Consider the following 23,308-nt stretch of genomic DNA (forward strand, 5'->3'; position numbering starts at 1 on the left):
GACAACACAACTGCAGTTGCTTTCCTTCGACATCAAGGTGGTCTGAGACATATGGCTCTGCAGCAGTTGGCAGAGCGAATCTTCAGATGGGCAGAAGAAACAGTACTCTGGATTTCAGCGGTACATCTGGTGCCAGAAACCAAGTGGCGGACTTCCTGAGCAGGAGGACAGTCTCATCGACAGAATGGGAATTAAACAGCGAGGTATTAAGAGACTTATGCCATCGTTGGGGGAATCAAGATGTGGACCTCTTTGCGACCAGACAGAATGCAAAAGTCAGCGTCTTTTACTCACTGAACCCTCAGGAGAACCCGACCAGAGTCGATGCCTTCTCCCAATCGTGGAACAGAGGCCTGTTATATGCATTCCCTCCGCTTGCGTTAATACCAAGGACTCTCAGGAAAATTGCAGAAGACAGAGCCAAAGTCCTACTTGTGGTACCGTTCTGGCCAAAGAGAAGTTGGTTTTCCTTACTGAAGAGAATGTCAAGGAAGAAACCAGTTTTTCTTCCACGAAGATCAGACCTACTCTTTCAAGGTCCCATTCTCCACCAGAATCCAGAAAGTCTTCGGTTGTCGGCCTGGATCCTGAACGGCAAGTTCTAAGAGCGAAAGGCTTGTCAGATGAATTTATTTCCACGTTGAAAGCAAGTAGGAAGCTGGTAACCAGCCGGTAACCTCTTCCATCTATACAAAAATTTGGAAAAAATTCTGCAGCTATTGTGGAGAGGCGACAGTCGATACTGACCACCCTAATATACCCAAAATCCTTGATTTTTTGCAATCTGGTTTTAAAGCGGGTCTTAGACCCAGCACTTTAAGGGTACAAACGGTGGCCCTTAGTGTCTTCTATGACTGTACCTTATCGGCCCACCCCTGGATTAGTCAGTTTTCCAGGGCGGTTGCAAGGTTAAAACCATTAATAAGGAAAACTGTCCCACCATGGGACCTAAATTTAGTCCTTAATGAACTATGTAAACATCAGTGTGATTTAGGGAATGATCTAGATATCGGTAAATTGTCCCTAAAAACATCTTTCCTTGTAGCCGTCACTTCGGCGAAAAGACTGGGTGAGCTTCAGGCCCTCTCTATCCTTATTTGCAGGTCTTTAATGTCAGGTTGATTTTGAAACTGGATCCAGCTTTTCTCCCGAAGGTGGTCTCGGATTCAAATATGAATCAGGAGGTCATACTCCCTTCCTTTTTTCAATCACCTAAAAATCAAAAAGAAACTCTCTACCATAACCTAGATGTTAGAGAAACGGTTCTTAAATATCTAGAGGTAACTGCACCATGGAGGGTGGATAATAATCTTTTTGTTCAGTTTAGAGGCCCAAACAAGGGTAGAAAGGCGTCTAAATCTATGATCGCGAGATTGATTAGATCCACAATAATTTCAGCCTGTAAAGCTCAGGGGAAAAGCCCACCAGGACGTATCAAAGCACACTCGTCTAGATCAATGGTAGCCTCATGGGCAGAACAAGGGGGGGCGTCAGCAGATCAAATTTGTAACGCCGCATCCTGGTCTAATCTTAGTACCTTTTCCAAACATTAGAAACTAAACGTAATGTCAACACAACTAGGGTTTGGCAGGAAGGTGCTCCAGGCAGTGCTCCCACCCTAAGAAGTAATCTGCTTTGGTACTTCTCCATGGTGCTGTCAGGTGGATGACCTGGAAAACGGTAATTAGTCTTACCGGTAATTGTATTTCCAGGAATCCATCCTGACAGCACTGTTAGTTTCCCTCCCCATGCTAAATCACTAAAAACTAATGTGATGTAAACATTTATATCTTGTTTTGTTGTTTCAATAAACTTCTTTTTGGCATCCATCCAGATGTGGTACTTTGGAAAATCACTGACGGTTGGTAGGGGGAGGGTCCTTCTATACTCTCGTGGTTTCTTGTCCCACTGTGAATAAGACGACAACCTCCATTGTGCTGTCAGGATGGATTCCTGGAAATACAATTACCGGTAAGACTAATTACCGTTTTTTGTTGTCACAGCCCACTCTTGTAAAATTCTGTGAAGCACCTGTGGGTTAATGTCCACTACATCCAGAGAAATTCATTGATTGGTTTCGTTTCCAATATGGGCTTACTTGTGGGGGTGTTCTGCTAATTTTGCACCTAATTCTCTCTGCAAATACAAAATGGCATCTGCAGTGTATTCCAGACAAATTTCAATTTCAAAAATCAAATGGTGCCCTTTCCTTTCCGAGCCCTACCATGTGCCTCAGCATTTGTTTTTGACCACATATGTGTGTTTGGGAGAAATTGCAGAATAAATTGTGGGGTTCATTTTCTTTCATTAACACTTCATTCACCGCAATCTATCCCAGCCAAATTTATGCTTCAAATCCATTTGCCATTCCTTTCTTTTCTAGCCCTTCCGCATGCGAATACTGCAGTAGGGATAAGGCCACATTCGGTAGAAGTTGAATAACAACAAATTTTATGGTCCATTTTCCCCAATGATATTTTGTGAACATTACAAACATGTGACTAAATCAAAGAAAAATTACACTTTTTTCTACTAAAATATTTGTCTTTCTACTTTACATTAATTCCTGGGAAACACCTGAATGGTTAACACATTTGAATAATTTGAATGGTTCATTTTTTAAAATGGTATCACTATTGATAATATGTAGGTATCTCAAAATCCCTTAAAAACTGAATAGGTCCATAAGAATGCTGTAGATAAGCCCCTAATGGCGGTGGCCGCAGCTTATATGCAAAAAATGAGGTGACAGATTCCCTTTAACACTGATTTACCAGTGACGTCAGTAGTTTAAGTCCTTCATCTTTCTTTTTCATGCAGTGCAGACCGCCATCTCTTTCCAGCCAGGACTTGTCTGAAAAAAATAACACATAGTTATGTAGAGCACCTCTTCAAGAGCACATTCCCTGCTTTTTCCCTTTTTTCTACACTACGCAGTTGAATACAGACGTGCACCCATTATTAATATATAATTAGTTAGTATACAACCCACCATTATAAATAGAAATTATAATCCACCACTTTGCCCCACCAACTATTAAGTCACTTTCCCCACCTAATAAATATATAAATTAATTAGCCCCTGTACTCTTTCCCTCACTTCTTTACCATTCACTGTATCCTTAACGCCCTCCACTCTCCTGATTCATTATATTGTCATGTCTTCTCTCTCTCCCACTTCCACCCTCTATTCATTATCAACTGCTCTTCCCCCACATTCAATATATCATTTACTCCCCCACCCTCAAAATGCATTATTTGCTCTCCCCATCACCCACCTTCAATTCAATTGCTGTCCCCCGTCCCTCAACCTCAATTCATAATTTGCAGTCCCCCTCATCATTTTCCATCCCCTTCACTTCATCATTTGCTGTCCTCCACCTCGCTTAATCATTTGCAGCCCCCTCCGTTCATCATGTGCAGTCCCCCTCCGTTTATCATGTGCAGTCCCCCGAACCCTCTCTCCATCATTTTCAGCCGCCTCCATCATCATTTTCAGCCCCCTACATCATCATTTTCAGACCCCTCCATCATGATTTTCAGCAGCCCTCCATCATTAGCAGCCCCCTCTCCTTCATGTGCAGCCCACCCTTCATCATGTGCAGTTCCCCTCCCTTCATCATTTGCAGCCCCCTTCATCATCCTTCATCATATGCAGCCACTTTCATTGTGTAGCCCCACTCACCCATTTAATTCATTTTATAAAGAAAAGTTTTTCATGCTTATATCTTTGAGGATCCCCTGCAGATGCAGTTCTGCTTCTGGTGTCCTCGTACATGTTGGTGCATACACGATGACATCATCGTGTACATGCTGACACCTGACCAGAAGTCCAGGGAAGTAGCAGAAGCTGCACAGCTGTCTAGGTTAGACGTCTGTGCACAGCTCCAAGAAAATTCCCAACGCAGCACACAGCACTTTAGTGCACTATGGGGCCTGGTGAACAGAAGCACAAGAGGTGGGGCTCCAGGCCCGTCTCTGTACCGCTGCTCACCTGGCCCCATACAGCAGTAAGGGCAGTAATGCTCAGGGTCCTTTAATAGTAGACGGAAGTGTATTCTGTATTTATTACGTCTTGTTTTGCTGACCACATAGGGCTCAATGAGTGCATTTATTGAATAGCATTTTCTGCAATGACTTCTATTGGACCAGACGCATAACCCAGGTGAGGGCTAGCACACCTACATCAGATGTGCTAGTAACTTATGTACATACGGGTTGTTATTCCTCCTTGTATTGTCTTCTAAGGATTCCCGAAAACTAAGTATGTATAAAACCGTGAAAAACTAGATACGCTGTGTGTGCATTTATGTACAATATGCATAGTATTGTGAAAAGGTTTTAGGAAGGTGTAGAAGAAACGCTGCAAAATAATCATGCTTTTAGAAATTATAAATGTTAATAGCTTAGTTTTTATCAGCTACCAAAATGTAAAGTGAATGAACAAAAGCGAAATCTAAATCAAGTTAATATTTAGTGTGACCAGCCTATGCCTTCAAAACAGCAGCATGGCATCAATTCTAGGTACACTAGCACAGTTTATAAGGAGCTTGGCAGAAAGGACATTCCAAACATATCTGAGAACTAACCACAGATCTTCTGTGAATGTAGACCATATCACTTGTAGAACTCTTTGCTCTTCTGTACATGGAATACAGTTCTTAATGACATTAGCTGTGCGTCTGGGGTAATTGGCGGTATGCCTGGGGCAATCGGCGGTATGCCTGGGGTAATTGTCTTGTTTCAGAATAAATTTGTAGTCAGACACTTCCCTAATGGTATTGCATGATGGATACGCAGCATAAAAAAACTCAACAAAAACTCATCGTGAGAAAACTTAAACCCTACAACTTTAGCACAGTATTGTGCTAATTATTAATTTAATTTTTACTTAACCATTACGGGAAAATGTAAAAAAGTGAAAATCCTAAAATGAATTTTCCACAGTAAATATTTTTTATTACATCTAATCAAAAATACTCATATTAGTACCCATAACTCCATAATAACCTTAATTAGTTCAACAGGCTTTTTTCCATGGGAAATGTAAATTGTAGAAGAAAATAATAATAATAATAATATTAACAATAATAATAATAAAGTGCAGGTGAATATTATATAAATTACAGAAATTAACATTTGCCCACAAACTGCGCTGAAAAATAATACCTCCTACATCCACATCAGTGGAAAAAATGTCATGGGTGTTATGATGTGTAGAGACAAAGGCAGAACCAAAAAATAACTGGTCATTAAATAAGTATTTGACCCCTTTTTCCTTAGAGGTGGGAGCCGAAAGTATTCATGGGGAAGCCTCTGTTGCTCCTAAATGTACAGACTTTCTTTATTCTGTAATTATATGTAAATGAGGTAAGTTGTGGGACGACACCGTTTAGGGTTAATTGAAGAAAATGTATTAAGGTGGTCCTTGCCAGTTTTGCAGTGATGGCGTCAAGTCCATCACTCATGTGCCAACTGCAGCCAAACACGGTCCTCAGCAGTCTTGTGCCATGCATGAAATGTCACTGTTGGAGCCAGTGATTGCCAGTCACGTGAATGATGGGTGGCCTCCAGGACTGCCATGGACCACTAAAGTGGCAGGGAAACAAATAGGTTCTGTTTGTATTATGTTAACACATGCCCACCCCTTGGCTCTAAAATCTGAATAAAATCCTGAACAACACTATTAGTCATGAAAGCAAATGACTCTGCTCTGCACAACCATCTGGAATCTCTTAATAGATACCCCAGCTTTCATCAGTGTGTGGGTTGTATTTACTATCAGTTTCAATGAAGTTAAAGAAAAGTATTTAACCACAATGATTTACTATGTCAAATCTCACATGCTGCATATACTACTTTCACAATTTTTATTATAATATTTCATTTACCGTACTACTTAATAAGACTTTATGTCTTATAGGGAATCTATAATCTTAAAATGACTCATGGGTTTACTGATACAGAGAGGGGCCAGAAGACCGCAGTATCTGATTTCACATACTCCTGCACTGATTAGAAGGACTTCATTTTCGTATTAAACGATGCGGGTGTCTGTTAGCAGTGCAGGGGTTAGGCTACTTTCACACATCACGTTTTTGCAGGATTTGGCAAATTTGTAAAAAAAAGAACAACGGATCCGTTTGCAAATTGTGAAAAACTGATGCAACGGATCTGTTTTTTTTGTTGGATCCGTTTTTTTTTTTTTTTATAAATGAACCTGGGGATAGAGTTTGGACTTGCTGTTCCAGAGAGGAGAGTTTTCCCAGAGCGGGATGTGCATGATTTGTATGAAGAATGCATGAAAACCGGGTTCGGAGGCCGGATTCATCATTTCACATGTCAGTTTAATCCGTTTATCACTGGAATCGTCGCTTGGCGTTTTTTCGCCAGACAGAAAAAACGTTCCTATGAACGTTTTCTCCGGCCACCGGAAAAATTATTTTAAACAGATGAGACACATGGCCATCAGGCACAATCCAGCGCTAATGCAACTGTATGAGGAAAAAACCGGATCCAGCGGAAAAAGAACCCAGATCCGTTATTTTCAAAACTTGCCAGATTTTGCCTGACTGCAAAAACCTGATGTGTGAAAGTAGCCTTAAACTGCTCAGTATCTGAAGCCTTCCTGCTTGGATGATCTTAGCTGTGCTGTATTGACCACTCAACTCTGCTATGTATACTCTCTGGCAGTCTGGATTACCGGTGTTAGTCTTTACTGTCTGGTGTGGAGTGGAGGAGTTGGTTATTGGTAGAGGCGTTTGGAGTATTGTTCTGTGACTGTTGATTGGTGTTTTGGATGTGTCCCAATCCTCATCCTCTCCTATTTGGTTTTCCTTCCTTTTCTACCCATTGTTCCTCTCTGTTGTCTGTGAGCGCATATTTGTGTGTTTGGTGTTTCACTGTTCCGTGTCCGTCCTCTCTTGTTAGTCTAGTTTGTGTATGTACATACACTATTACTCCCCACTTGGGTGAATGAGGGGTATAGATATGGGGCTTATTCAGGAGCTCAGCAAGGTATGTTGCCCAGGCGTCTTCACTATCAGAAGTAATCTGGGGTGCAGGGATAGCTAGGGGGTGCCCCTAGCGTTAGGGGCAAAGAAGGAGGCACTGACCACGGATATTACGACAGAGTTGTGACAATGACTTATTGTTACATTTATGTTTTTAAAGCATTTTTTTTTACCAACTTACTTCCTGTACTTTCAGTAACAGTTTACTGGATTACAAAGACCAGAAACACCTCTATAACAGCTAAGAAATTACCACCAATTACAATACGGGTACACTAGTCCTTGCACCTTCTCAATTCACAATGCCGTTTATATAGTCTCATTAGATACTTCAATTCAAAATATAAGGCCAAGGTCCAATTATGAAAATTGCAATTTCTTTTTAATATAGATTACGATAAAAAAAATTTAAAAAAAATTAAACATTGCCAAAAATGACAACTACATTTAATTCAAAAATCTGATTTAAATAGGTCATTTTAGATGATGGCTTCCCTTTAACCCCTTCCTGACATTTGCAGTACATATATGTCATGATCCAGAAGAACTTACCAACCAATGCGCTATATGTACGCCATGGAGATCGCTGCTGGGTGTTAACTGATTCTGACAGCTGACTCATGACTCTCAGTGCCAGGAGCTGTACCTGCACTTTAACCCATGGTTAAGGGAAGAAAGCCTCTCTGCCCTTGGAGACCTCATGGTGTCATCGCGAGTTTCCGATTGTCCTCAGGCACTAGGAAGTTGGTTAAATCATGTGCAATGCATATGGCCCTCCTCAACACATCCCCACACTCATTTCTAACCACCTGCCACGATCCTCTACATGTCTTTATAATGATGATAACCTCATACCCATTCATCCATCCCCCAGTCCCCTTACCTGGGGCTCTATGGAATGCACTCTCTGTCTGCAACAAACTGTCTTTTATCCATGACCTCTTTGACACCAACAAACTCTCCTTCCTTGGCATCACTGAAACCTGGCTCACCCCCTCTGACTCTGCCTCTCCAGCTGCACTTTCCTATGGTGGATTCCATCTCTCCCACACCCCCTGCCCCAGCAACAAACATGGTGGAGTTGGCTTGCTCCTGTCAGACACCTGCTCCTTTACCCCAATTCCACTACCCCCTCTGCTACTCTCCCCTCATTTGAGGTGCACTCCATCAGCATCTACTCACCCTCCAACCTCCAGCTTGCTGTCATCTACCGCCCCCCAGAAGTAGCAATCTCCACCTTTCTCGACCACTTCACCACCTGGCTGCTTCATTTCCGCTCTGCTGACATTCCCACTATCATCATGGGTGACTTCAACATCCCCATTGACCCTTCCACCTCAGCTGCCTCTAAACTTCTATCACTCACTGCCTCCTTTGGCCTCACTCAGTGGTCCTCTGCAGCCACTCACGAAGATGGTAACATGCTGGACCTTATCTTCACCCGCCTCTGTTCCCTTACTATTCTCACTAGCCCCTCCCCCTATCCGACCAAAACCTACTGACATTCTCTTCTCTCTCCTTTTCTAGTGCGCAGCCCCCACTCCACAAACTCACTCACCCTCGCAGAAATCTCAAACACCTCAATTTACAATCACTCTGAGTTCTTTCTCCCTCTTACAGACATAGCTTCCCTTCATGACACAGATGCTGCTGCCACTTTTTATAACACCACAATAACCGCAACACTTGATTCGGCCGCCCCCCCCCCCCCCTCACACACATAGCACAATTCATACAATCAACACGCAGCCCTGGCTGAACAGCCTGACCAAAGAATTGAGACGGGCTTCCAGGGTCGTTGAGTGAAAATGGAAGAGATCCCACACTGCTGAGCACTTCATCACATACAAGCAGTCCCTCGCCAGCTTCAAGTCCATGCGCACTGCCGCAAAACAAACTTATTTGTCATCTCTCATATCCTCCATGTCTCACAACCCTAAACAGCTTTTCAACACTTACAATTCTCTACTCCATCCCTCAGCACCTCCTCCCTCTCCTCTCTTTTCTGCCGAAGACTTTGCCCCCTTCTTTAAGTAGAAGATCGATACGATCAGAGAAAGCTTTTGCCAGCACCCCCCAATGCCCCTCTTCGCTTCTTAGCCCTGTTCTTCCAAAACCAGCTTCTCCACCATGACAGAAGATCAGCTCTCCACCCCCCTGTCAAGATCACATCTCACCACTTGCATGCTTGACCCGCTCCCGTCCCACCTCATCCTTAACCTCACCACAGTCTTCATCCCAACCCTAACACACCTCTTCAACCTCTGACTTACGAATGGTGTCTTCCTCTCATGTTTCAAGCATGCCTCGATCACACCCATCCTCAAAAAGTCCTCCCTCGACCCATCCTCTGTGTCTAGCTATTGCTCGATATCTCTTCACCCTTATGCCTCAAAACTACTGGAACAGCATTTTCATCTTGAACTGTCCTCCCTCCTCTCTTCCTGCTCCACCTTTGACCGCTTACAATCTGGCTTCCGACCACATCACTCAACTGAAACTGCCCTAACTAAAGTCACCAATGGCCTACTAACCGCCAAGAGCAAACGACACTTCTGTCCTCCTTCTCCTGGACCTGTCTTCTTGGCATCACAGACTTGGCCCTATCCTGGATCTCGTCATATCTAACAGACCGAACATTCGGTTTTTCCCTCTCCCACACCACCTCCTCACCTCACTCACTGTCTGTCAATGTTCCCCAAGGCTCAGTCCTAGGACCCCTGCTCTTCTTCATCTACACCTTTGGCATGGGACAGCTCATAGAATCCCACGGTTAACAGTATCATCTCTACGCTGATGACACCCAGATCTACCTCTCTGGACCTGACCTCACTTCCTTACTGACCAAAATCCCACAATGTCGGTCTGCCATTTCAGCCTTTTCTGCTGACTTTCTAAAACTGAACATGGACAAACAGAATTCATCTTTCCCCCATCTCACTCTGCCCCTCCACGAGACCTATGCATCAATGTCAATGGCTGCTCACTTTCCCCAGTCCCACACGCTAGGTGCCTCAGGGTGATCCTTCACTCTGCCCTCTTTTTCAAACCACATATCCAAGCCTTTGCCTCCTCCTGCCGACTCACTCAAAAATATTTCCCAGATCCGTGTATTCCTTGACCATGAAACAACAAAAACACTAGTGCACAGCCTTATCTCCCACCTCGACTACTGCAACCTCCTGCCCTCTGGTCTCCCCTCTACTACTCTGGCACCTCTCCAATCCATCCTAAACTCTGCTGCCCGATTAATCCACCTGTCTCCCTGTTTTTCCCCAGCCGCCGCTCTCTGCCAAGCCCTTCACTGGCTTCATATTGTCCAGAGGCTCCAGTTCAAATCCCTAACCATGACATACAAAGCGATCCTCTCAAGATCTCCTTCTCTACTCTCTTTTCTTCCCACAACCGCACACAAGACTTCTCCCGTGCTTCCCCATACTCTGAAACTCTCTACCCCAACACATCAGACTCTCGCCTACCAGGGAAACCTTCAAAAAGAACCTGAAAACCCACCTCTTCCGGCAAGCCTACAACCTGCAGTGATCCTTAGTCTGCTGAACCGCCGCACAAGTAGCTCTACCCTCTCCTAGTGTATCCTCACCCATCCCCTGTAGACTGTAAGCCCTCGCGGGCAGGGTCCTCTCTCCCTCTGTACTTGTGTGTGCCTTGTTTTGCTCATGTTTATTACACTTGTCTATAATTGCCCCTTCCATGCGTAAATCGCCATGGAATAAATGGAGCAATAAAAATGAATAATAATAATAATAATTGTCTGCAGTACTGACAAGCTTATACCTGCGATCAGACTGTAAAAAGTGAAAGTCCCATAGTGGGACTAAGTAAAGATCAAAAAGATGAATGTACCATGTTTTTCGGACTATAAGACGCATCGGACCATATGACGCACACCAAATTTTCAGAAGGAAAATGAGGAAAAAGAATAATGCGTCAAATGGGGGTTCATCTTAGTCCTGAATTCAGCTTACCCTGGGGAGGATCAGCAGCGCTTGTGGAACGGAGTCACAGGGGGTGTTTGGTGGTCTGGCGATGATATGACCCAGACTGGTGGGGCAGGTTCAGTGGTGTGGGGGCTCCGGTGACATTTTGTGAAAGCTCCGGGCCCCTGCACTTCCATTGCCTCGATGCTATGGCCGCTGGAGGTGGCGCATGTGCAGATTGAGATCTCAGCAAAATATTGCAGGAGCCCCCCGCACCACCGAGCACTGCCGAACCTGCCGCACCGGGATGGGAGTAAGATCAGTGCCCTGCAGCGTCAGATCACAGGAAGAATCGCCTAACTCCTGCCGCCACCTCACTAATTATAAGTACAGTATATTCTGACTATAAGACGCACCCCTGTCTCCCCCCAAAAGAAATTTTTGGGAAAAAGTGCGTCTTATAGTCCGAAAAATAAGGTAAATAAAAATAGTATCGCTGAAACATTGTCCTGCAAAAATCTAGTTACCATACAGCTCCAACAGCTGAAAAATAAAAAAGCTATAGCTCTCAGAATGAAGTGATGCAAAAATAATTTTTTTTCTATGAAAACACATATATACGGTAAATGGGCTATCGCTGTAGTCATACTGAGAATTCCTACATTGTTGTTTTTTGTTTATTCTGCCTCCCAAAAATCAGAATAGAAGGCGAAAAAAAAATTTCATGAGCCCAGCTATGGTACCAATAAATACATCAACTTGTCTCGCATAAAACAAGCCCTCATGTGACTGTCGGACGAAATATGGAAAAATTATAGCTCTCAAAATATGGTGATGCGAAAAACTGTTTTGAAAAAAAAGAAAAAAGCCTCTTTTAGTGTGACCGCATCCAAACATAAAAACCAGATATTGATCTTGTATTTCTGTAATCGCACTACCCTGAAGAATAAAGTCATCTAATTACTTATACCGTATGAGGACCAGCGAGAAAAAATAAAACCAAATTTTCCTGCTGATGATTTTTAATTCTGCCTCCCAAAGATCGCACTAAGGTTCTGCTCACATTTATCCTGCTCTCTATGCTGAGCACTTACACCAGGGTTTCTGTGTAAATCTCTGAAATATGTGGTTCACATGGAACCCCCAGCGCAAGATTCCCTATAATGAGGCAGATGGAGGCACTGAAGACGCCGTCTGATCTTTGATCAGGTGGTGTCCATCTTTTTAGGCATGCATAAAAGTGCTGTCGGCCACAGTTTTCTGCACCGCTGAACAGAGGCCAGACAGAGTCCAAAGTAACCCTGCTGCCTCATTATAGTGAATGGATCCATTGGGACATTGGGATTCTCATCTGAATTACATTGTGTAAAGGGAAACGCCGATGTAAGTGCTCCGAGTAGAGCGCCGGCTAAATGTGATTCAAATTGTTTTGTAAAATATTCCCAATAAAAGATTCAACTCAATCCACAAAAAATGCAAGTCCCCACTCACATCCGTCATCTCTTAACGAAAATACAGGGGGCTTGCAGCTTACTGGTAGTACAATGGCTCTGGAAAAGCTAAAAGGCCCTCGCAACCAAAAGTAATTCAGCAAATTGTGTGCTCCCAAATCCAAATTCCCCCTCCCTTCTGAGCCCTAGTGTGCATGATCCACATTTAGTGTCCACATTTTTGGCATTTCTGTAGCGATGACAGCCTACCTAATTTCTAGGTGCATGAGCTGGGAACAACGTACTAGTCACTACAACAGCAGTTTGCAATTTACATTCAGCAACATCCACTGCTGCTTGTTTATGGAAAACTCCCATTGAGTCAAAATCGTCGCTCCAGGATGCCTCCTGTATAACACTACTGCTTAGCTATACGGCGAGACTCAGGGGGGACAGAGCGCTATTTGCCAATACCGTTCCATCCCTCCTGAGTCTCGCCATATGACTAAACAGTACTGTACAGCCACATTGGGGTATTTCTAAAATTTTGGTGCCGTTTTTACCCATTTACCCATGTGAAAATGTAAAATCTGGGGCTAAAACAAAATTTTGCTGGTAAAAATATATATATATATTTTTTCTTCATTGGCCAATGGTATAAAATAGTTTGACCCACCTGTGGTGTCAATATGATCACTGCACCCTTAATTAATTAATTAACCCTTAATGCACCCTTAATCACTGCACCCTTAATTAATGGAGAGCTGTAGTTTGTAAAATGGAGTTTATTGGGGGTTCTGCCACCTCATAGGCTCTGCCAATGTGACATGGCCACCTCAAACCAGTCCGGCAAAATGGGAACTCCATTATGGTGTGTATTCCCTTCTGAACTTTGCACTGCGCAACCACATTTTTTTCAACCACATTTGGTGTATCGGTGTACTCAGGAGAAACTGCGCAACAAATTTTGGCATCCATTTTCTCCTGCTATCCTTGTGAAAGTAAAAAAAAATTAGGGCTAAAATAACATTTTGTGGGAAAAATGTGATTTTGTTTATTTATTTTAAATCTTCACTGCTGTACATTATAAATTTATCTGAAGCAGCTGAGGTTTCAAGGTGCTCACCACACACCTAGATAAATTCCTTGAGGGGTCTAGTTTCCAAAATAGTGTCACTTGTAAGGATTTTCCACCTTTTAGTCCCATCAGGGGTTCTTGAATCGAGACATGACACCAGCAGACCATTCCATTAAAGTTTGCATTCCAAAACATCACTCCCTCTTTTCTGAGCCCTGCCATGAGCCTAATCAGTAGTTTACCCAAACATATGGGGTATCAGCATACTTCGGAGACATTGCACAACAAATTGTATGGTGTAATTTCTCCTCTTACCCTTATGAAAAAGCATAATTTTTGGCTAATACATATTTTTGTGGGGAAAATGTGTTTGGTTTTTTTTTTTTAATTTTCACGGCTTAATGTTATAAACTTCTGTGAAGCATCCGTGGGTTCAAGGTGCTCACCACACATCTAGAAAAGTAGTTTCCAAAGTGGTGTACCTTGTGGGTGATTTCATTGTTTAGGCACGTCAGGAGCTCTCCAAACGCGACATTCCATCTGTTAATTAATGCAGCAAATTTTACATTCAAAAAGTTAAATGGTGCTCCTGCCCTTTTGATCCTTGCCGTGTGCTTAAATAGTGGTTTTCCCCCACATATGGGGTATCGGCATGCTCAGGAGAAATTGAACAAAAAATGTTGAGGTCCATTTTTTCCTGTTAACCATGCGAAAATAAAAAAAAAAAGTTTGGGTCTAATGTAAAATTTTTATGACAAAAGTTTAAATATTCATTTTTTCCTTCCACATTCCAATAATTTCTGTGGAGCACCTGATGGGTTAATAAACATCTTGAATGTTGTTTTGAGCACCTTGAGTGCTCTTTTTAGAATGGTGTCACTTTTGGGTACGTTTTGTCAGATGCCCCTCAAAGTCATTTCAAATGTGATGCGATGTGGTCCCTAAAAAAAAAGGAAAAAAATGGTTTTTAAAATGTTGTTGGAAAAATGAGAAATCGCTGGTCAACTTTTAACCCTTATAATTTCCTAACAAAAAAAGTTTCTAAAATTGTGCTGATGTAAAGTTAACATGTCGGAAATGTTATATATTAACTATTTTGTGTAACATACATTTCTGATTTAAGGGCATAAAAAATTATTTCAAAATTTTTTGCCAAATTTCCCTTTTTTTCCACAAATAAACGCAAGTCATATCGAATAAATTTTACCACTATCATGAAGTACAATGTCATGAAAAAACAGTCTCCGAATCAGTGGGATCCATTGAAGCGTTCCAGACTTATTACCACGTAAACATTTGGCCCAGTCATGAAGGTGAAAACAGGCTTGGGGGTGAAGGGGTTAAACAAAGTATGGTAGATATAAAGTTGTAAAATAAAAATAAAATAAAGCATAATTAGTTTAGCTCCATACAAAAACCTAAAAATAGTGACCTATAGTAAAAGTGTGAGGGTCAACAATCGGGATAACAAATCAGTTTGATTGCAGGCTTCTCTGAAGCTGGAGCTTTTGTTTGCCTGTTTTTTGATCCATTTAGATTTTGCCGTTCTCTTCTGAGTTCAAGGTCAAATTCTGGTCAAGGAAGCCCTTTTCTAAAGTCTTAGAGTATGTGCACACGTCAGGATTTCATGCAGAAATTTTCCTGACAAAGGCTAAGTGCACACGTTCTGGAATTCATGCAGAAAATTCCTGTGAAAAACCAGACATTTTCTGCATGAAATCCGCATGCGTTTTTTGCCGCGTTTTTTCCGCGGTTTTTTCCGGACACTTCCCAATGCATTTTGCAGTGGGAAATCCGCATAAAAACCGCAAAAAGAATGAGCATGTCCGGATTTTGTGCCTGATGCGTTTTTTATGCGGAAAAAAAACGCATCATGTGCACAAAACATGCGGAATTCATTCTAAATGATGGGATGCTTCTTGTATGCGGTTTTTTTGCGGTTTTATAGCGTTTTTATCGGGAAAAACCGGGAAAAAACCGGAACGTGTGAACGCAGCCAAAAACCGGACATTTCTGCCAGAAATCCGCATGCGTTTTTTTCACGTTTTTGGCGCATTTTTTGTGCGTTTTTTCCCAAATGCATAGAATAGCGGGAAAAACGCAGAAAATCCGCAAAATTAATCAACATGCTGATTTTTTTTTTTTTTACCGCGATGTGTTTTCTTTTCGCTGAAAAAAACGCATCATGTGCACAAAACATGCAGAATGCATTCTAAATGATAGGATGCATAATGTAGGCGTTTTTAATTATAGCGTTTTTATCGCGAAAAAACCTGAACGTGTGCACATAGCCTTAATGTGAGTTGTATTGTGCTTTCATATCACCCTATTGTCCTTCATTTCTCCCTATGTTTAATTGCTGCTAAATCAACTAAATAATGCTGAAGTTCATACTATTTTCTTAATTTTTCAGCTTATATTAGGTACACAAACCTTAAATCCTCCAGTTAGTTGAACCATTATATTCTTCCAACATTTCTCTCTCCTCTGATGTGGGATCACATCATAGGAGACAGAAATTAAAATGTGAAATCTCGGTAACAGAGATCCCATAGAAATTCTGACTCTGGGGGGCGTTATACACTTATTTCTCAGCGCATTTAAAAAGCGGTCACCAATTTAAAAATGTAATGCTGCGAAGTTTGAAAATTGAGATATTTTTTGCATTTTCGCCAAAATGCTTATAATTCACAAATAAACGTAAAAAATATTGACTAAAATTTACCAATAACGTGAAATACAATGTGTGACTACAAAACATTCTTAGAATCAGTGGGATAGGTTGACGCGTTCCACATAAAGTGACTCTGGTTAGCGTAATAGAATTTGACCTGGTCAGGAAGGTGAAAACAGGCTGGTGGGTGAAGGGGTTATAGGGATTGCTAGATACCTTTTAAGACCCTTTTAGAAATGTCTATCTTTTAAGGGCTAACGACTTTTGTTATTGGCTTTATTTTAAAATTCCCTACTGATCTCGCTATCCTGCTAAATCATTTATTTTTTGTTGTTTTTGTTCTTCCTGTGATGTTTTGTTTGAAGAGAGTTTCAAATGGGATGTCACAGGAGGCTGGCCCTACAGTCACTTCCTCACAGCTTCTCTACCCCCCGGAGCAAGATGACATTATTATTATTATTTTTTATTTAAGGTATATAGCACCATTGATTCCATGGTGCTGTACATGAGAAGGGGTTACATACAAATTATAGATATTGCTTACAGTAAGCAAACTAACAATTACAGACTGATACAGAGGGGCGAGGACCCTGCCCTTGTGGGCTTACATTCTACAGGATGGTGGGGAAGGAGACAGTAGGTTGAGGGTTGCAGGAGCTCCCGTGTTGGTGAGGTGGTAGCTTCGGTAGTGGTGAGGAGGCAGCAAGGTCAGTGCAGGCTGTAGGCTTTCCTGAAGAGGTGGGTTTTCAGGTACAGTCTGAAGGATCCGAATGAGGTTGATAGTCGGACGTGTTGGGGCAAAGAATTCCAGAGGATGGGGGATATTCGGGAGAAGACATTATGGGCTGGCGCTGTGGTGGCTTATTGCAGGTTCTCTCACTGCAGACCCCTGATGAAGTCCTGTTTCAGTAGTGGTGATAGAGAAGTAACCAAAACTTCTGTCCTCGCTGCCTGCCTCATCAGTAGCCACCACTGCCATGGTCAGTACTTCGGTTCCCTCCTCCTCGCTTACTGAAGTGAGACGTCATCAGGGGGTTGTGATAAAAGCAGGGTGACCGATACCAGCTTATTAGAAAAGTATATTAGATGTCTTTCTGTAGTGATAATCGTTTGTTATGCCTGTAGTTTCCAATAGGTACTGTTAGAGAACTAGTTGCCATATTTTATGCTAAAGATAAGGTAACCAACGGTGTAAGAATTGTGTAAAATGTATTATCTTTATTGATGTTTTGGTGCAACGTTTCTTGTTGCAATCCAGACACTGATAAATAGTAAGAATCAGCTTGTTTGCTGTTGTTCGTATCTTTAATCATGACCTAAAAATGATAATTTGTCTGCGTTTTATACAAATATACACAGGCCTGCATTAGGGAGACATGTCCATAAGATATCAGAGTGTGAGTAGAACCCTTAGGCTATGTGCACACGTTCAGGATTTCTTGAAGAAATTTCCTGAGCAAAACCGGACATTTTCTGCAAGAAATCCGCATGCGTTTTGCTCGTATTTTTTGCTCTTTTTTGTGTGGATTTTTTGCTTTTTTTTCCGGAGATTTCCCAATGCAATGATATAGGGTAAATCCGCAAAAAATTCGCAAAATTAATGAGCATGCTGCGTTTTTAACCGCGATGCATTTTTTTTCACGGAAAAAAATGCATCTTGTGCACAAAAATTGCGGAATGCATTCTAAATGATGAGATGCATAATGTATGCATTTTTTATGCGTTTTTATAGTGAAAAAATGCGAAAAATCCACAACGTGCACACAGCCTTGTTGTAGCAATCAGGAAAAAACAACCAATTATTGTAACATATGAGTGCACGTCTTTCTAACATTAAAATTCACTATTTTGTCAATTGACACTCAAAATAGAAATTTCTCTTCATAAGTAACAGGAGCTTGCAGAAAAGATTAAAAAATAAATTGCCCAATTTAGTTGATGAGTGAGAAGTGAAGTTGAAGGTTATGTTAACACTAGAGTAATCGTAGACAAGCCAAAAACACTGCAACAGCAATTATTCACCCCTCCTGACATATGTCAGCAGGAGGCAGACACATTTTTAGGAAACCTTGTTTATTCTTTTTGGTTCGTGACTGGTTAGGCTGCGGAATAACATACTAAAGATTATATGATTGTCCCAAAGGTCCAACTACCGGTATCAACTTTAAGTTGTTAGAACTCTCTGTAGTGGCAACTAGTTTTCACACTTTTCTCTTGCATATCCCAAAAGTACATTAAAAATCTTGCATTCCTATTAGACTATCCCTGTGTATATGTCTGTAATGAGGAAAAACGATAGTGTGATGTGAATTGTGATCAGACTTGCCTGGCCCTCAGGAGTACATGTGAATCCTCGAGGTGGCCACTATGCAATTGTGGGCATATCCCACCTCCAGCATCATCGGTGTTTGGCACAGTACACGATGCACTATACACTTCTGGCAAAAATTAAGAGACCACCAAAAAAAATCGTCATCAAAACCCTGTCATGGGCAGCCCAATCTCTAGACCTGAACCCCAATGAAAACCTCTGGAATGGAATCAAGGGGATGATGGATAGTCACAAGCCATCAAACAAAGAACTGCTTACATTTTTGCGCCAGAAGCAGTGTGAAAGACTGGTGGAAAGCATGCCAAGACGCATGAAAGCTGTGATTAAAAATCCTGGTTATACCACAAAATATTGATTCCTGAACTCTTACGGAGTTAAAACATTAGTATTGTTGTTTCTAAATGATTATGAAATTGTTCTATTTGAATTATTTGAGGTCTGAAAGCATTGAGTTTTTTTTATTTCAGAAAAAAAATACATAATTTATTGCTTGGAAATTCGGAGACCTATTGTCAGAAGTTTCTAGACTAAATGAACAATTTACATTTTACTCAAAAATATACCTATAAAGAGAAAAATCAGACAGACTGAACATTTTGCAGTGGTCTCTTAATTTTTGCCAGAGCTGTATACAAAAGAAGCATGCTATTTTCTAAGGCTACGTTCAGATTTGCATTTTGCGCCGCTGCGTCGGCAACGCAACGCACAATGCAAATAAAAACGCACCAAAACGCATGCAAAAACGCTGCATTTTGCGACGCATGCGTCCTTTTTTGCCGAAATTTGGACGCAAGAAAAATGCAACTTGTTGCGTTTTCTGCGCCCGACGCTTGCGGCAAAAAAACCGCATGCGTCGCACAACGCAGCACAACGCATGTCCATGCGTCCCCCATGTTAAATATAGGGGCGCATGATGCATGCGTCGCCGCTGCGTCGCCCGACGCAAACACGCAAAACACTAATGTGAACGTAGCCTTACTAACTACTCAGTTTATTATTATATAGAGGAATAGGCTGAAATGACATAAAGGAGCTGCAGCAGGTTCTTTATTATCCTTCATGCCCGTGCGTTGTCTTCTCACCATCAATGCAAGGACCCCTTTCCCACCAATCATTTTTCAGCATTTTGCTGATTCTTAAGACCTGCTTCTGCTTTTGGCCTGCCATTTTTTTTTTTTAGCATATATACCCGGCTCATAGAACGAAGAGGCAACAAATTAATGCTGGAAAAAATGTGTTCTAGATATTTTATAAAAATCTTATCATCTCTATTCTCTCCAGGGGGAAGGATAACTTCCAGCATGACCTGCCAACTACTGACCTTCACAGCCTGCTGGGAGTAGTAGTTTTTTCAACAGATTGCATTTTGCAGAATGTGATGGCGCTATATTAGAAAGCATAATAAATAAGTGGCAAATTTACAAAGGACGTTTCTTAAGATTGAGGTGACACATAGTGACCACAGCGCAACCACACTGCAACCAAAAAGTACTATGTGCTTTCACTTAAAAAAAATTCCTGTTATTCCCAGTAATTAGTAGGGCAACTGTATGTAGAACACATTTTTGCTGACCCTGCAGTTGTCATCTTCCCTATTTGCATCACTCCTGCTTGCAAATGTTTCTGATACAGAGAACAGTAGTGAGCTGCACACAACTCTTAATGCATACACTATTAAATGTGCCGTATCAACACTTTAGTTAACTGCCATCTGCATGAATAAAAAAAATATTTATTTATGGACTTGTCCACACAAGGGTAAAAAATGTATGTGTGCATGCATATATGTGTATATATTATAGTAGTACCAGCCAAGAGTTTTGACACACCTGTTCTTGCAATGCCTTTTTTTTTTTAATGGGATGTATAAATTGTAGATTGATACAGACTGAAGGCAACAAAACAACAAAGAAACACGTGGAAACAAGCAGTAAAAAACATGTGTGCAACAAAATAGAATGTGTTAAACATTAAATTCAAAGTACTTTGTTGACTGTTTTACAGCCCCTTCTCCCCCTTGATATTCTCTCAAGCAGCTTCATCAAGTAGTTCAGTGGCCTCCAATGAACGGATATGTCTTGTCGATAGATTGTGGAATCATCGGTCTTCAGAAAGTGTTTGTGACCATCACGTGAGTTGTGAGGAGTCAGTTCTATTACACAGTTCCATACAGTGCTGAGCCATAATATAGCAGGAAACACTCAAATAAGTAGAAATTACAGTCCATTCTTACTTGGATATGGAATTTTCTAGAACCTTGGAAGTTATCCTCAAGTGCAGTCATGAAAACCATAAATACTAGGATGAAACAGGCTCTCATGAGGACCGCTCTAGGAAAGGAAGACTAAGAGTGTCCTCTGTTGCATAGGATGAGTTAGTCAGTTACTATTGTTAACAGCTCACATAATAGCCCTTATAAACTATGCATAAACATCGAGTACCTGATGAAGCTGCTCGAGAAGCATGGCTGTGGTATGTAAAGTTGTCATCAGAATAAAAGGGCAGGGGGTTACTTTGAGGCCTCTAAGATGTAGCTCACATTTTGGTTTGTTTCTTTATTCCTTATTACTATGTCTGTGCCTTCATGGTTGGTGGCCTTCAATCTCAATCTAAGATGTACACATTCCAATAAGAACAAGGACAATTATTGCATTAACAGGTGTGTCCAAACTTTTGGCTGGTACTTTATATATAATATGCTGTTACTGGCACGTTCTCCTCTACCATTTTGATGAGATTTGATTTTTCTTTTTGTCAATCAACATGAAGCAAAAAATATTTTAAGCACAATGTAGAAATCTAATAATTTCTGTCCATTGCACTTATCAACTAGAATGTTAATTTTCTCAGGTTTCCTTATGTCTTGTCCAGGCTCTCTGAGGTCCATAATGAAGGACTTGCATTCTGATGACAATGAGGATGAATCAGATGATGCAGAAGACAATGATTCTGAAAATGAAAGGACTATCCACATGCATGGAGGAAGCCGGGCACGCAGGTATGTTAATAATTTTTCTTCCTACATCATATGTAGTTATAATTGAATTTTGGTATATTTGTTACAAACTATTAAGGATGTTAAGAAAACTGTATGGTCTTAGTATTTTCTTTCAAAAATCAAATGGCTACTGCTTTTTCCTCTCAGAAACATAAGGTATGTACTGTTGGGTCCAGAAATATTTGGACATTGACCAAATCTTTGTGATTTGTGTTTTACAGGCCACTATGTTGGATTTAAAATGAAACAACTGAGATGCAATTGTAGTGTAGGAATTCCAACCATTTTTTACAAAGCCTCCTCATTTCATGGGCACTAATAAACAATTGGGCAAATTATGTTTATTTTAAACAAATTGTTCATTTTTAATTTGAAGAAAATCCTTTGCTAGAAATGACTGTCTGAAATCTGGAAGCCATAGACATCACCAAGTGCTGGGTTTTCTCCTTAACGAGGCTTTGCCAAGCCTTTGCTTCAGCTGAATTCAGTTGTTGCTTGTTTGTGGGTCTTTATGCCTTAAGATTCAATCTTGCCTTTGCGCAGGCGTGTACTATGGAGGACAGAGAATGAACTTCAATCCAATATTGCAGCCAGCATGCATGAACTTCAATCCAATATTGCAGCCAGCATGCAGCCGGCGGGTAAGGAAAGGGTGAATCAAACACCCGAAAACCTCGCCCCTATGGCTGAAGATTGTTCCCTCCAAATTCAGGTGACAGAGTCCCTTTAAAACTGTGGGGATTGGGGATTAATCATATTAACCTGACTGGCACAAGGTAGAGGCATCGAAATAACGGTTGTTGAGGAATATGATCCTGGCTGCAGCATTCAGGACAGATTGGAGTGGGGAGAGTTTGGTAAGAGGGAGGCCGATTAGTAGAGAGTTACAATAGTCCAGACGAGAATAAATAAGAGAAACCGTAAAACATTTTGCAGAGTCGAAAGTAAGAAAAGATCTAATTCTAGAAATGTTTTTGAGGTGCAGATAAAAAGAGCGAGTCAGTGATCAGATGTGGGGTGGGGAGTGAACGAAAGCTCGGAATCAAGTATGACCCCAAGGCAGCGGGCATGTTGCTTGGGAGTAATGGTGGAACCACACACGGAGATGGCAATGTCAGGCAAAGGTAGGTTAGTAGAGGAAGAGAACACGAGGAGTTCAGTTTTTGACAGGTGCAGTTTGATCGGAGGACATGTCGTTGCAGACATCGGTAAGACAATCGCTGGTGTTTTCTAGTAAGGCAGGCGTGATATCAGGAGCAGAAGTGTATAATTGGGTGTCATCAGCATAGAGATGGTAGTGGAACCCAAATCTACTGATTTGTTTGTCCAATAGGGGTTGTGTACAAAGAGAAGAGGAGGGGCCTAGGACTGATCCTTGAGGAACCCCAACAGTAAGGGGAAGATGAGAGGAGGAGGAACCAGCAAAAGATATAGTGAAAGAGCAGTCAGAGAGATAGGAGGAAAACCAGGAGAGAACGGTGTCCTTAAGGCCGATGGAGATGAGCATAGTGAGGAGGAGCTGATGATCCACTGTGTCAAATGCTGCGGAAAGATCCAAGAGAATTAGCATGGAGTAGTGACCATTAGATTTAGCTGTTAGTAAATCATTAGAGACCTTAGTGATGGCAGTTTCAGTAGAGTGTAAAGAGCGGAAACCAGATTGAAGAGGGTCGAGAAGAGAGTTATGAGAGATAGTGGATAAGATGGGAGTGGACCAGGCTTCCGAAGAGTTGAGATGAAGGGAAGATAAGAGACAGGTCTATAGTTAATGGCAAACTTTTGGTCGAGGGGTGGTTTAAGTAATGGCATGCTTAAATGAGGAGGGAAAGATATCAGAAGAGAGAG

The 23,308-nt window shown here is 41.6% G+C and overlaps 1 protein-coding gene across 2 annotated transcripts in view; it reads left to right on the top strand.

Moving 5' to 3' along the window:
- MLLT3 (MLLT3 super elongation complex subunit) overlaps nucleotides 1–23,308 on the top strand; it is a 367,858-nt gene that overhangs the window by 270,959 nt on the left and 73,591 nt on the right. Inside the window, exon 8 of one of the 2 annotated variants that reach the window (XM_069766027.1) lies at nucleotides 21,316–21,463. In XM_069766027.1, coding sequence (XP_069622128.1) covers nucleotides 21,316–21,463 — 148 coding nt within the window. The remainder of the gene's footprint in view (nucleotides 1–21,315; nucleotides 21,464–23,308) is intronic. The other variant, XM_069766035.1, reaches the window with a different exon arrangement.

This window comes from Ranitomeya imitator, chromosome 1, assembly GCF_032444005.1.
Source record: "Ranitomeya imitator isolate aRanImi1 chromosome 1, aRanImi1.pri, whole genome shotgun sequence".
In the NCBI taxonomy this organism is placed as follows: Eukaryota; Metazoa; Chordata; class Amphibia; order Anura; family Dendrobatidae; genus Ranitomeya; species Ranitomeya imitator.